The 15,283-nt window shown below is 43.7% G+C and overlaps 1 protein-coding gene across 2 annotated transcripts; it reads right to left on the bottom strand.

Annotated features, from left to right (window-relative positions):
• Nucleotides 1-2,420: 2,420 nt before the first annotated feature.
• Nucleotides 2,421-15,014, bottom strand: LOC139467162 (uncharacterized). Of its 2 annotated transcripts, XM_071248883.1 has the most exons (7): nt 14,867-15,014; nt 11,776-11,873; nt 8,789-8,860; nt 7,122-7,262; nt 6,664-6,778; nt 4,326-4,398; nt 2,421-3,110 (listed from the first exon to the last, which is right to left on the bottom strand). In XM_071248883.1, exons 1-7 carry the CDS (start codon nt 14,897-14,899, stop codon nt 2,980-2,982), a joined length of 663 nt encoding a protein of 220 aa, XP_071104984.1. In that variant the 5' UTR covers nt 14,900-15,014; the 3' UTR covers nt 2,421-2,979. The 2 variants fall into 2 exon arrangements, with proteins under 2 accessions (XP_071104984.1, XP_071104983.1); XM_071248882.1 differs by lacking the exons at nt 11,776-11,873; nt 14,867-15,014 and having other exon boundaries at nt 6,664-6,841; nt 8,789-9,338.
• Between the last annotated feature and the right edge of the window lie 269 nt (nt 15,015-15,283).

Below are 15,283 nucleotides of genomic sequence, written 5' to 3'. Positions count from 1 at the left end.
TGTGTTCAATATATTTACTGTTTTGCTTGATTTTTTCGAAGCCAAGTTTCTAGCGATGGACAAGGAGTACTTAGTTTCAGAGTGTCTTTGTGTTCTAATCTCTGTTTCACATCTTCCTGAGCATCAGCATCAGCAAAATTTGGCTTGGACTTGAAGTACATTTCATTGTTGTTATATATATTGTTTGTTCACAAAAAGTGTTAGGCCGTAGGCCTATTACACAGACCTATTTACAGAGAGAGGGAGAAAAAAGAATTACCACTATTTTACATGTATATCCATACACATTCATACACATACACATGCATATATACAAATAAATATTTAGACTGTATGCAATGAACGAAGTCGAAAAGCTTTGTAAACGTAGGTTGCTAGATTTCGTATGATTTTAAAGTTAGTGGATGACAAGAGCATTAAATTTATTTTTAGATGGGGTTGTAAAATATTTAGGAGGAATATGTTCAGCTCTTAAATCACTATAAGCGTGGCATATAAGCACAAAATGATATTCGTCCTCTATAAAATTCTGGTTACAAATCAAACAGTCTCTGTTCTCTGATTTCCTTAATATATCGACCGGTCTCAATTCGCAGCCGATGGGAGGAGCATCTCAACTGAGCAAGTGCAGCTCTGAATTTTGAAACATTTACTACATTGATATAGCTTTCTAAGCCAAATGAAATTTTGTAAAGAGAGTAACTTTGGGATTTAGTGCTAGATGAAACAGCTGTATGCCAATCTTGCTCAGATGAGGCTTTTAAACGGTTTACAAATTCCGAAATAAAACTTCTACTATTATTACTAAATTGCATCTCCCATATGTAGCCAAAAACAAACGAGTAGAGAATGTGTTTGATTTTAGAGACCCAGTTGATCTTACCATGTTTAACATTAAGTACTAATAATCTATATTATTTCTTAACTAATCTATTTTCAGGCAAATGTAAAATTCTGTACCAATAAGTAACTACACGCTTATAAGCACATATGTACATAGGATACCTTTCGCATTCCCCCCCTAACCACATGATTTGATGAAGATTGTTTAAGCCCAAGAAAGCGTTTACATGCTAGTACCTGGGTTTGCTCTAATTCTTTGTAAGTATCTACGCCCCAAATCTCGGCACCGTATAAAAGAATTGGAGATATTTTAGAATAAAATGTTTTGAAAAACAAGGCATAAGGAAGAGGTTGAAGCAATTTTAGAGATTTAATGACACCAAATAGGACCTTTTTAGCTTGTAAAGCAGCACTATTAACATGCAAAGACCAGGAGAGAGTTTTTGAAAGAATGGTACCGAGATATTTAATAGAACTTACACACTGAAGTTTTTGACCCTCGTAATACCACTTTTCATATTTTGATAAAATACCCCAATTTTTAAATACCACTACCTTAGTTTTATCCAAGTTGACTGTTAGATGATGGTTACTACAAAAACTTTCCAGAGCTTTTATGCGTTTTTGAAGGCCATACACAGTATCAGCAATAAATGCAACATCATCAGCAAACAACAATAGGAACATCTGTACAGTGTCAGGGTGTAGCTGCACACCTGGAGTGCATGTTGATTCTATATACAAAGCTAAGTCGTTTATAAAAATAGAAAATAAAAATGGACTCATTACGCAGCCTAGAGGGCAATCAAAACATTCTGTAAAACAATTTCTGATCTTAACACAGCTTTAAACACAGGAATAAATGGATTCTAATGCATTTAACATTTTTGGGGACACCATTGTTGTTGTTAAACATTTCAAACGTGTTTACTGTTTATATAATGACGAACATGGCCTGCTCCATGCCTGACACGTCACGTGCGCCCTGATCAAATAACGTGAACGACATCCTTCTCATCCCGCCGTGACATTGCTGGAATAGTGCTAAAAGTGGCTTAAAACTATACTCATTCACTCTTGTTGTGTTACGGCTGTGGAAGTGAAACAATACTATCATGTGGAAACGTTTAATACCAAAACCAGAAATAGAAAATACCCGGAAGGGTTTGAACAAGGTCACAATAACGACAACAACTTCATCTCAGGCAACATTCGATGGAGTTGATACCATTGGAAATTCAGCCAATTACTTCACACAAAAATATACATACATCACCGATGTGTTAATGTGAATCCATCAATAACTGCAGAAATGACACTGAAATTCGACCAATCACGTGAAAGCAGATATAACTGATCGGCATAAATATGTAAATGTAAGCCTGCCTACTTACTGGAGAAATTTGGACAAGTTGCATTCAGAAGAAGATTTTTTTATGCCTGGAAAACTTGGACCCCTTCACTGTCTTGTCACCTTTACTGTCTTTGAGCAGATATCACTGTCAGACGTACCCCCTTAACCCTTAACCCACGACCCCCACCCCCACCCCCAGCCCCATCCCCACCCCCTTCCTCGACACACACGCACGTCCATCGCAGTTAAGACAGGATGAGGATCTCGTGGGCACAGGAGTGACACAACAGATTGTGTGTCGTCGTGCCAACGAAGTGGACATTGCTCATGCTATCAACCAGTGGTCTGCGTGACTCCTGGGGATGACGACATGCACTGGTTGGGTGTCTAATGTAGGGAGAGTACCACAGCGGCACTGCTGAAGGCACACAACTGATACTTTTGTAGCTGGCTACATAACATTCACTAAACAATCAACAGGATGCACTAATGATGTCAACAGGATGCACTAAAGATGTCAACATAAACTGGTATATCATATAGTGCAATGTAAACTGACGGGGAGTTTACTTCATCATGTTTGGGAGTTAACTTCATCATGTCAGGGAGTTTACTTCATCCTAGAGGAGTTTACTTCATCCTAGAGGAGTTTACTTCATCATGTCAGGGAGTTTACTTCATCATGTCAGGGAGTTTACATCATCATGTTGGGGAATTTACTTCATCATGTCAGGGAGTTTACTTCATCATGTCAGGGGGTTTACTTCATCATGTCAGGGAGTTTACTTCATCCTCGGAGAATCTGTTACTCGCTCTGCCGAGTACATGACGTCTGTCCTGACCGCGTACTTCAGTCCCTCCGTCACCTCCGACCCCTCGTGGAGAATGTCGTGTTGGAATATCAGCGCTGACCCTGCAGGGGACGGTGACAGGCGTAAGGTCAAACATCAAAATACAGCAACACATCTAGTAGTTTACCAGCAACTTGCATCAATGTGTTCTTACTTCTTTCTACACAACATGGACGAATCCCACAATGTTTTCAAACCTGCATCAATGGGCTTTTTTCAGTCTGCATCACTATAAGGCGTACAATACTGAAGCAACTACCTTCACCAGAGGTACAAGCTCGCCTTTCTTCGGTGATATAAAGCTTGTGTGACGACACCCCAGCTTTTGACAACCCAGCCCATCTTACAGCGACCCTTCCATAAGGATACAATTAATATTCATCTGAACATCTTCTTGTATTAACTTTTTCTATACGTTTGGGATATTTTTACAATGACTGAAAGATAGACCTGCTTGAATGTTTCTTTGTGCGATGTTCATAAGCCAAAGCAACTCTTTCACACCTGCTACTATCATGTGCTACAGGCAGAAGAAGAAGACAACACGCACAGGGGGCAGTGAGTGAGTGAGTGAGTTTGGTTTTACGCCGCTTTGAGCAATATTCCAGCAAAATCACGGCGGGGGACACCAGAAATGGGCTTCATACATTGTACCCATGTCGGGAATCGAACCCGGGTCTTCGGCTTGACGAGCGAACGCTTTAACCACTAGGCTACCCGACCGCCCCCCCACAGGGGGCAGAGTACAACAGATGAACAGGACTAGTTATAATGAAAAGTTATAAACATTGACATACACAATAGAATACAAATATTGCTGTGATTAAGGTCTGGAGGGGAGACGCAGATTTTCTTTGCATGGACATTTTGTGAATGAAACAGGAAATAATTGTAGCACAAATATATAGTTAATACGTGTCGAACACATTCAGATGAAGCAAATGAAATCAAACGTCATGGACCATTCTGGCGTGGTAGGGGTGGGATAAGAGACAAGGTACTTCGATCCCTCTGGCACTGCTTCAAAACACGCATATATTTTGAACGTAACAGTTATGTGTCAATGTATTTGTTCTAGAACAAATTTAAAAATTAAATACCAGTTTCTTTTTGTTCGGAACTGTACAACGTGTGGTGTGGTGCGGTGGTGAGTGGAGGCGAGGCGTGGCGTGGTAATTTGATATTGATAAGTGTAGTCATTATGAAGATGAAGAAGAGTTTGTAGGTTTACAGCTAACGGACGGGTGGAATATTCTGTAACTATTGTACTACTGTACCTTTCTTTGGGACAACTGGCACCTTTTGTAAAGCATCACTGGAAAAGAACGTTGTGCATCCTCCTTGGAAGCCCTGTAAATATACAACTGCAATGCTCGAGAATAACCGGTCTTAGTTTTCAATAATCTCAATGTTGAAAGCAGTAAAGTCTCCTGGATCTGAATTTCAGCGTAATCTACACACGCTGCCAGCTTCTTAAAAACACGGGTTTGAGAGGAGACGTCGAAAATGATGAAGCCATCCCACTCACCTTAGTCAAGTACAGCTGTACAGTGATGTAGCAAAGCCACCCTCGTCTCATTCAGATACAGCTGTACAATGATGTAGCCACCCACCTCATTCAGATACAGCTGTACAGTGATGTAGCCACCCCTGCCACCTCATTCAAGTACAGCTGTACAGTGATGAAGCCACCTCACCTCATTCAGGTACAGCTGTACTGTGATGTAGCCACCTCACCTCATTCAAGTACAGCTGTACAATGGTGTAACCACCCCACCTCATTCAGGTACAGCTGTACAGTGATGTAGCCACCTCACCAGTCAGGTACAGCTGTACAATGATGTAACCACCCTACCTCATTCAGGTACAGCTGTACAGTGATGTAGCCACTTCACCTCATTCAGGTACAGCTGTACAGAGATGTAGCCACCCCACCTCATTCACGTACTGCTGTACAGTGATGTAGCCACTTCACCTCATTCAGGTACAGCTGTACAGTGATGTAGCCACCTCACCTCATTCAGGTACAGCTGTACAGTGATGTAGCCACTTCACCTCATTCAGGTACAGCTGTACTGTGATGTAGCCACCTCACCTCATTCAGGTACAGCTGTACAGTGATGTAGCCACCCCACCTCATTCAAATACAGCTGTACAGGGGTGTAGCCACCTCACCACAGTTAGGTACAGCTGTACAATGGTGTAGCCACCTCACCTCATTTGGATACAGCTGTACAGTAATGTAGACACCCCACCTCATTCAGGTACAGCTGTACAGTAATGTAGACAACCCACCTCATTCAAGTACAGCTGTACAATGGTGTAACCACCCAACCTCATTCAGGTACAGCTGTACAGTGGTGTAGCCACCTCACCTCATTCAGGTATAGCTGTACCATGGTGTAACAACCTCACCTCATTCAAGTATAGCTGTACAATGGTGTAACCGGCCCACCTCTTTCAGGTACAGCTGTAAAGTGATGTAGCCACCTCACCTCATTCAGGTACAGCTGTACAGTGATGTAGCCACCTCACCTCATTCAAGTACAGCTGTACAATGGTGTAACCACCCCACCTCATTCAGGTACAGCTGTACAGTGATGTAGCCACCCCACCTCATTCAAGTACAGCTGTACAGGGGTGTAGCCACCTCACCTCATTCAGGTACAGCTGTACAGTGATGTAGCCACCCCACCTCATTCAGGTACAGCTGTACAGTGATGTAGCCACCCCACCTCATTCAGGTACAGCTGTACAATGGTGTAACCACCCCACCTCATTCAGGTACAGCTGTACAGTGATGTAGCCACCCCACCTCATTCAGGTACAGCTGTACAGTGATGTAGCCACTTCACCTCATTCAGGTACAGCTGTACAGAGATGTAGCCACCCCACCTCATTCACGTACAGCTGTACAGTGATGTAGCCACTTCACCTCATTCAGGTACAGCTGTACAGTGATGTAGCCACCTCACCTCATTCAGGTACAGCTGTACAGTGATGTAGCCACACCACCTCATTCAAGTACAGCTGTACAGGGGTGTAGCCACCTCACCACAGTTAGGTACAGCTGTACAATGGTGTAGCCACCTCACATCATTTGGATACAGCTGTACAGTAATGTAGACACCCCATCTCATTCAGGTACAGCTGTACAGTGGTGTAGCCACCTCACCTCATTCAAGTACAGCTGTACAATGGTGTAACCACCCCACCTCATTCAGGTACAGCTGTACAGTGGTGTAGCCACCTCACCTCATTCAGGTACAGCTGTACAATGGTGTAACCACCCCATCTCATTCAGGTACAGCTGTACAGTGGTGTAGCCACCTCACCTCATTCAGGTACAGCTGTACAGTGGTGTAGCCACCTCACCTCATTCAGGTACAGCTGTACAATGGTGTAACCACCCCATCTCATTCAGGTACAGCTGTACAGTGGTGTAGCCACCTCACCTCATTCAGGTACAGCTGTACAGTTATGTAGCCACCTCATCGCATTCATGTACAGCTGTACCATGGTGTAACAACCTCACCTCATTCAAGTATAGCTGTACAATGGTGTAACCGGCCCACCTCTTTCAGGTACAGCTGTACAGTGATGTAGCCACCTCACCTCATTCAAGTACAGCTGTACAGTGATGTAGCTTCGCTCCATGTTTTTCCTTGTGTAGATCCCATCCTTGTGAATCCTGAAATATTCTCCAGGTTCGTAGCGGAGGAAGCGAAGCCTTGAGACAGAGATCCTTATTACTCGACAGTAGACAATGAGGGTCGGCGTATTAATCCAGGACCTATTATAAGACTGTGATTTTTATTGGGTACACATGAAATGGCCTGCCACAAAAATACAGTGTTGTTTTTCTTTAAAAAAATCAGGCTCAATTATTTAGATAAACAAATATCTGATTTCGCAGCTGCAGGTAAAACATATCGACTCTCGACACACAGTCCTTGGTTCCTCCCCCTCCCCCCCCTAGACTATAAAATGGTCTGTCCCTTAGTAACCAACAGAAAGACAACACTGATATAATCAAAATACCCTTATGGGGAAGACACACAACTGCAATCTACCTTTCATTCAGACCCAAAGCCCTCCTCCCTTTGAACACTTCGGGGACATATGTCTTCATCCTGTTCCAGAGCTTCTCCGACACCTTCCTCGAGTCCCACATGTATCGGGAACTATTTCTCACCACAGCTGCCACTTCTTGACTGGAAAAAGCTCAGCATTAACTTCCATCTAAACATTTCCGGCATATAATGTATAATGTCACGTTCAATATATCAGAAAACTTCTCCCTCATCACCACCTACAGTACAAGGAACTGTCACATGTTTCCTTAGTGATGTGTCTTGTATCTGATATATCTACCACCTTCAGTACAAGGAATTGTCACATGTTTCCTTAGTGATGTGTCTTGTATCTGATATATCTACCACCTTCAGTACAAGGAACTGTCACATGTTTCCTAAGTGATGTGTCTTGTATCTGATATATCTACCACCTACAGTACAAGGAATTGTCACATGTTTCCTTAGTGATGTGTCTTGTATCTGATATATCTACCACCTTCAGTACAAGGAATTGTCACATGTTTCCTTAGTGATGTGTCTTGTATCTGATATATCTACCACCTTCAGTACAAGGAACTGTCACATGTTTCCTTAGTGATGTGTATTGTATCTGATATATCTACCACCTTCAGTACAAAAAATTGCCACATGTTTCCTTGACCTCAGTCAAGTACAGCTGTACAGTGATGTAGCAAGCCCACCTCATTCAAGTACAACTGTACAGTGATGTAGCCAGCTCATCTCATTCAGATACAGCTGTACAGTGATGTAGCCACCCCACCTCATTCAGGTACAGCTGTACAGTGATGTAGCCACCTCACCTCATTCAAGTACAGCTGAACATGGATGTAGCCACCTCACCTCATTCAGGTACAGCTGTACAGTGATGTAGCCACCTCACCTCATTTGGGTACAGCTGTACAGTGGTGTAGCCACCTCACCTCATTCAAGTACAGCTGAACATGGATGTAGCCACCTCACCTCATTCAGGTACAGCTGTACAGTGATGTAGCCACCTCACCTCATTTGGGTACAGCTGTACAGTGGTGTAGCCACCTCACCTCATTCGGGTACAGCTGTACAGTGATGTAGCCACCCCACCTCATTCAAGTACAGCTGTACAATGATGTAGCCATCCCACCTCATTCGGGTACAGCTGTACAATGATGTAGCCATCCCACCTCATTCGGGTACAGCTGTACAATGATGGAGCCATCCCACCTCATTCAAGTACAGCTGTACAGTGATGTAGCCACCTCATTCAGGTACAGCTGTACAGTGGTGTAGCCACCCACCTCATTCAAGTACAGCTGTACAGTGATGTAGCCACCCCACCTCATTCAGATACATCTGTACAGTGATGTTGCCACCTTACCTCAGTCAAGTACAGCTGTACAGTGATGTAACGACTTCACCACATTCAGTACAAGAAATTGCCACAAGGAATTATCACATGTTTCCTAAGTGATGTGTCTGGTATCTGATATATCTACCACCGAAACTACAAGGAACTGTCACATGTTTTCTTAGTGATGTGTCTTGTATCTGATATATCTACCACCGTGAGTACAAGGAATTATCACATGTTTCCTTAGTGATGTGTCCTGTATGTGATATATTTTCCATCGATAGAACAGTACAAGAATGAACTCCATTTTACATACCCTTTGCCAAGATTGATCAGAGCTCTTTTGTACCCTTTCTTCTCGGTCTTCTCGATGAACCACTGACATTCCATAAGAAATAATTAATCTCCGCCTGTTGAGTCGAAACAGGGAGGGGTGGAGTGTAGTGGGGAAGGGTAGAGGTGAAACAGGGATGGGTGGAGTCAAGTGGGGAAGGGTAGAGGTGAAACAGGGAGGGGTGGAGTGGAGTGGGGAAGGGTGGAGGTGAAACAGGGAGGGGTGGAGTGGAGTGGGGAAGGGTAGAGGTGAAACAGGGAGGGTTTGAGTGTACTGGGGAAGGGTGGAGGTGAAACAGGGAGGGGCGGAGTGTAGCGGGGAAGGGTAGAGGTGAAACAGGGATGGGTGGAGTCAAGTGGGGAAGGGTAGAGGTGAAACAGGGAGGGATTGAGTGTACTGGGGAAGGGTGGAGGTGAAACAGGGAGGGGCGGAGTGTACTGGGGAAGGGTGGAGGTGAAACAGGGAGGGGTGGAGTGTACTGGGGAAGGGTGGAGGTGAAACAGGGAGGGGTGGAGTGGAGTGGGGAAGGGTAGAGGTGAAACAGGGAGGGGTGGGGAGTAGTGGGGAAGGGAAGAGGTGAAACAGGGAGGGGTGGGGAGTAGTGGGGAAGGGAAAAGGTGAAACAGGGAGGGATGGGGAGTAGTGGGGAAGGGAAGAGGTGAAACAGGGAGGGGTGGGGAGTAGTGAGGAAGGGAAGAGGTGAAACAGGGAGGGATGGGGAGTAGTGGGGAAGGGTAGAGGTGAAACAGGGAGGGGTGGAGTGTAGTGGGGAAGGGTAGAGGTGAAACAGGGAGGGATGGGGAGAAGTGGGGAAGGGAAGAGGTGAAACAGGGAGGGATGGGGAGTAGTGGGGAAGGGAAGAGGTGAAACAGGGAGGGGTGGGGAGTAGTGGGAAAGGGAAGAGGTGAAACAGGGAGGGGTGGGGAGTAGTGGGGAAGGGAAGAGGTGAAACAGGGAGGGATGGGGAGAAGTGGGGAAGGGAAGAGGTGAAACAGGGAGGGGTTGGGAGAAGTGGGGAAGGGAAGAGGTGAAACAGGGAGGGGTTGGGAGTAGTGGGGAAGGGAAGAGGTGAAACAGGGAGGGGTTGGGAGAAGTGGGGAAGGGAAAAGGTGAAACAGGGAGGGATGGGGAGTAGTGGGGAAGGGAAGAGGTGAAACAGGGAGGGGTGGGGAGTAGTGAGGAAGGGAAGAGGTGAAACAGGGAGGGATGGGGAGTAGTGGGGAAGGGTAGAGGTGAAACAGGGAGGGGTGGAGTGTAGTGGGGAAGGGTAGAGGTGAAACAGGGAGGGATGGGGAGAAGTGGGGAAGGGAAGAGGTGAAACAGGGAGGGATGGGGAGTAGTGGGGAAGGGAAGAGGTGAAACAGGGAGGGGTGGGGAGTAGTGGGGAAGGGAAGAGGTGAAACAGGGAGGGATGGGGAGTAGTGGGGAAGGGAAGAGGTGAAACAGGGAGGGGTGGGGAGTAGTGAGGAAGGGAAGAGGTGAAACAGGGAGGGGTGGGGAGTAGTGAGGAAGGGAAGAGGTGAAACAGGGAGGGGTGGGGAGTAGTGGGGAAGGGAAGAGGTGAAACAGGGAGGGGTGGGGAGTAGTGAGGAAGGGAAGAGGTGAAACAGGGAGGGGTGGGGAGTAGTGAGGAAGGGAAGAGGTGAAACAGGGAGGGGTGGGGAGTAGTGAGGAAGGGAAGAGGTGAAACAGGGAGGGGTGGGGAGTAGTGGGGAAGGGAAGAGGTGAAACAGGGAGGGGTGGGGAGTAGTGGGGAAGGGAAGAGGTGAAACAGGGAGGGGTGGGGAGAAGTGGGGAAGGGAAGAGGTGAAACAGGGAGGGGTTGGGAGTAGTGGGGAAGGGAAGAGGTGAAACAGGGAGGGGTGGGGAGTAGTGGGGAAGGGAAGAGGTGAAACAGGGAGGGATGGGGAGTAGTGAGGAAGGGAAGAGGTGAAACAGGGAGGGGTGGGGAGTAGTGGGGAAGGGAAGAGGTGAAACAGGGAGGGGTGGGGAGTAGTGAGGAAGGGAAGAGGTGAAACAGGGAGGGGTGGGGAGTAGTGGGGAAGGGAAGAGGTGAAACAGGGAGGGGTGGAGTGTAGTGAGGAAGGGAAGAGGTGAAACAGGGAGGGGTGTAGTGTAGTGAGGAAGGGAAGAGGTGAAACAGGGAGGGGTGGGGAGTAGTGAGGAAGGGAAGAGGTGAAACAGGGAGGGGTGGGGAGTAGTGAGGAAGGGAAGAGGTGAAACAGGGAGGGGTGTAGTGTAGTGAGGAAGGGTGGAGGTGAAACAGGGAGGGGTGGAGTGTAGTGAGGAAGGGAAGAGGTGAAACAGGGAGGGGTGGAGTGTAGTGAGGAAGGGAAGAGGTGAAACAGGGAGGGGTGGGGAGTAGTGAGGAAGGGAAGAGGTGAAACAGGGAGGGGTGTAGTGTAGTGAGGAAGGGTGGAGGTGAAACAGGGAGGGGTGGAGTGTAGTGAGGAAGGGAAGAGGTGAAACAGGGAGGGGTGGGGAGTAGTGAGGAAGGGAAGAGGTGAAACAGGGAGGGGTGGAGTGTAGTGAGGAAGGGAAGAGGTGAAACAGGGAGGGGTGGAGTGTACTGGGGAAGGGAAGAGGTGAAACAGGGAGGGGTGTAGTGCAGTGGATATGGATGGGGTGTTATGGCGAAGGGGGGGGGGGGGGTGGTGAATGGGGATAGATGGAGTACAGTGACGTTTGGGGTGGGGTGGATGAAACGGGGGTGATAGAGGTGTAGTGGAGGTGGTTAGAGGTGTAGTGGATTGGACAGAGATAGATTGTATCAACAGTTGACGGGGTTACAGTAGGGAAGGGTGACAAATACTAGTCATAATTACATGAGCTTTCTGATACTGGTTGTGACAAATACTCTCTAAGTATAGGTAAGGCGGTCCTTTTTGGTTGTGGTTGTAAAAAATACTCATTATGTATTGTTTCGGTGGCCTGAATGTTATTTTCTACACTGTTGTATGTTTCTTACCGCTGGAGACAGGACATTTTCCAGGACAAACGCAAGTTTGTGCTTGGAGTCCTCAGGAAGATCGACTTTCTTGTACACTAGCTCTGGCTTGTCACTGATCTGGATATCAATAAAACATACTGTGAACTAGAAATAAAATTATCATTTAACTGTACCAATATTCTGATGTTTTTTACACTTTTTAGGATTTTGAAGTTTTTGAAACGAGTAGAATTAATACCATGTAAATCTTCAAAGGAACTGCTTGATTTTTGCATTGTATGAAATGAACCACGTACAGTTATGACTTGTGTTTTGTCAAATGTGTACACCCTTCTCCCACAAGGGAAACTTATCAACAGTGCATTTGTCCCTGAACGTGGTCTTCATCGATAACACCCATGTGTTTTTTGTGTTTTTGTTTGTTTGTTTGTTTGTTGTTATTCCAGCAATATTCCAGCTATATGGTGGCAGTCTGTAAATAATGGCAGTCTGTGAATAAATATAGATCTGTGGTAAAAGACGCGTGAGAGAGACCGCTGAGAAGCAGTATCTAAATGGCATTGTGTAAATATAACATTTGTTTCATTTGACCACTTTCTAAATGGCATTGTGTATTCATAGCTCTCGGCCATGGGAGCCGTGCCAATTCACACTTGTCAGAGGGGTACACAAAGTACGTGATCTAGACTACCAGTTGTCGGACTTTAATATTTGTGGAAGCCTCGGTGGCTGAGAGAGGTAGACAATAACATTCCTGAAAGCCTGACAACTGCACCAGACACCAACCTACACAATACGTAATGATCGAAGTGAAAAGTTTAATGTGCATATGCGGAAAATATATTCCATAATGCACTTGATGGTTGGTTAGTTGTTTTACGCCGCACTCAACAATATTCTAGCTATATGACGGCGGTCTGTAAATAATTGAGTCTGGACCTTACAATCCAGTGATTGATATCATGAGCATCGATCCACGCAATTGGGATCGATGACATGCATCAACCAAGTCAGCGAGCATGTCATTGTATCCCATTTGCGTGGATCGCTGTCCATGATATTAGTCACTGGATTGTCTGATTTTATATTTAATCATGTACTGGCTAGTTGACAAGGTGTAATTAAGGAAACAGGTTGTGAGGGATTTTGTATTTAATCATGTACTGGCTGGTTGACAAGGTGTAATTAAGGAAACAGATTGTGAGGGATTTTATATTTAATCATGTACTGGGTGGTTGACAAGGTGTAATTAAGGAAACAGGTTGTGAAGGATTTTATATTTAATCATGTACTGGCTGGTTGACAAGGTGTAATTAAGGAAACAGGTTGTGAGGGATTTTGTATTTAATCATGTACAGGGTGGTTGACAAGGGGTAATTAAGGAAACAGATTGTGAGGGATTTTATATTTAATCATGTACTGGCTGGTTGACAAGGTGTAATTAAGGAAACAGATTGTGAGGGATTTTGTATTTAATCATGTACAGGGTGGTTGACAAGGTGTAATTAAGGAAACAGATTGTGAGGGATTTTATATTTAATCATGTACTGGCTGGTTGACAAGGTGTAATTAAGGAAACAGATTGTGAGGGATTTTGTATTTAATCATGTACAGGGTGGTTGACAAGGTGTAATTAAGGAAACAGATTGTGAGGGATTGTGTATTTAATCATGTACAGGGTGGTTGACAAGGTGTAATTAAGGAAACAGATTGTGAGGGATTTTATATTTAATCATGTACAGGGTGGTTGACAAGGTGTAATTAAGGAAACAGGTTGTGAAGGATTTTATATTTAATCATGTACTGGGTGGTTGACAAGGTGTAATTAAGGAAACAGTGTGTGAGGAATTTTATATTTAATCATGTACTGGCTGGTTGACAAATACCTGCGCCATGAAGCATTTAGATAAAGGAATACATGTATATTTTGAAGCATTTAGATAAAGGTATTCGTGTATATTTTAAAGCATTTAGATAAAGGAATTCATGTATATTTTGAAGCATTTAGATAAAGGTATTCATGTATATTTTGAAGCATTTAGATAAAGGTATTCATGTATATTTTGAAGCATTTAGATAAAGGAATTCATGTATATTTTGAAGCATTTAGATAAAGGTATTCATGTCTATTTTGAAGCATTTAGATAAAGGAATTCATGTCTATTTTGAAGCATTTAGATAAAGGTATTCATGTCTATTTTGAAGCATTTAGATAAAGGAATTCATGTATATTTTGAAGCATTTAGATAAAGGAATTCATTAATATTTTGAAGCATTTAGATAAAGGTATTCATGTATATTTTGAAGCATTAAGATAACGGAATACATGTATATTTTGAAGCATTTAGATAAAGGAATTCATGTCTATTTTGAAGCATTTAGATAAAGGTATTCATGTATATTTTGAAGCATTTAGATAAAGGAATTCATGTATATTTTGAAGCATTTAGATAAAGGAATTCATGTCTATTTTGAAGCATTTAGATAAAGGAATTCATGTATATTTTGAAGCATTTAGATAAAGGAATACATGTATATTTTGAAGCATTTAGATAAAGGAATTCATGTCTATTTTAAAGCATTTAGATAAAGGAATATATGTATATTTTGAAGTATTTAGATAAAGGAATTCATGTCTATTTTGAAGCATTTAGATAAAGGAATACATGTATATTTTGAAGCATTAAGATAAAGGAATTCATGTATATTTTGAAGGGATGTGGGTATATCTTGAAACATTTATGTTAAGGACTATCTCCTGAAGTATTTAGTCAAATGGAAGTATGAATATTTGGAAGCTTTAAGTCTTTTATATGTGCAGATATCTTGAATCAATAAGTTAAAACAAGAAAAAAATATGTACAAACAAGAACGTATTGAGATGTGTATAGCTGAAGTAATATATGGATAACGTGAAGCATTAGTTAACGGAGTGTAAGCATATTGTGAAGCATTAGTTAACGGAGGGTAAGCATATCTTGAAGCATTAGTTAACGGAGTGTAAGCATATCTTGAAGCATTAGTTAACGGAGTGTAAGCATACCTTGAAGCATTATTTAACGGAGTGTAAGCATATTGTGAAGAATTTAGTCAGACAAAAGTAAGTATACCTTGAAACACTTAATATATGAACCTCGAAGCATTGGGTAAAAGATATTTATGTTAGCTGAATGTTTGAAGCTGTGGGGAAATTACATGTAGCTGACAGCGGAATAAGAAGAACTTGGACTGGTTGTGTCTGTAAGTCAGGCATGCTCTGCCAACCTGAAAGTCAAGTAATAAAATGAACAGTCATCTATAAGTATGTCTCTCCGTTTTGTTTGTTTCATGTTGTTTAACGCCGCACTCAACAATGATCCAGCTATATAACGTGTCTGGACCAGACAATCCTGTGATTGACATCATGAGCATCGATCCACGCAATTGAGATACGATGACATGCATCAACCAAGTCAGCGAGCCTGACCACCCGATCTCGTTAGTCGCCTCTTACGACTTGCATAGTCGCCTTTTACGGCAAGTGTGGG

Source organism: Haliotis cracherodii, unplaced genomic scaffold, assembly GCF_022045235.1.
Source record: "Haliotis cracherodii isolate W230 unplaced genomic scaffold, xgHalCrac1.p SCAF_19, whole genome shotgun sequence".
NCBI lineage: Eukaryota > Metazoa > Mollusca > Gastropoda > Lepetellida > Haliotidae > Haliotis > Haliotis cracherodii.
The sequence above is the reverse complement of the archived record's forward strand: the minus strand, read 5'-3'. Positions and strand labels throughout refer to the sequence as shown.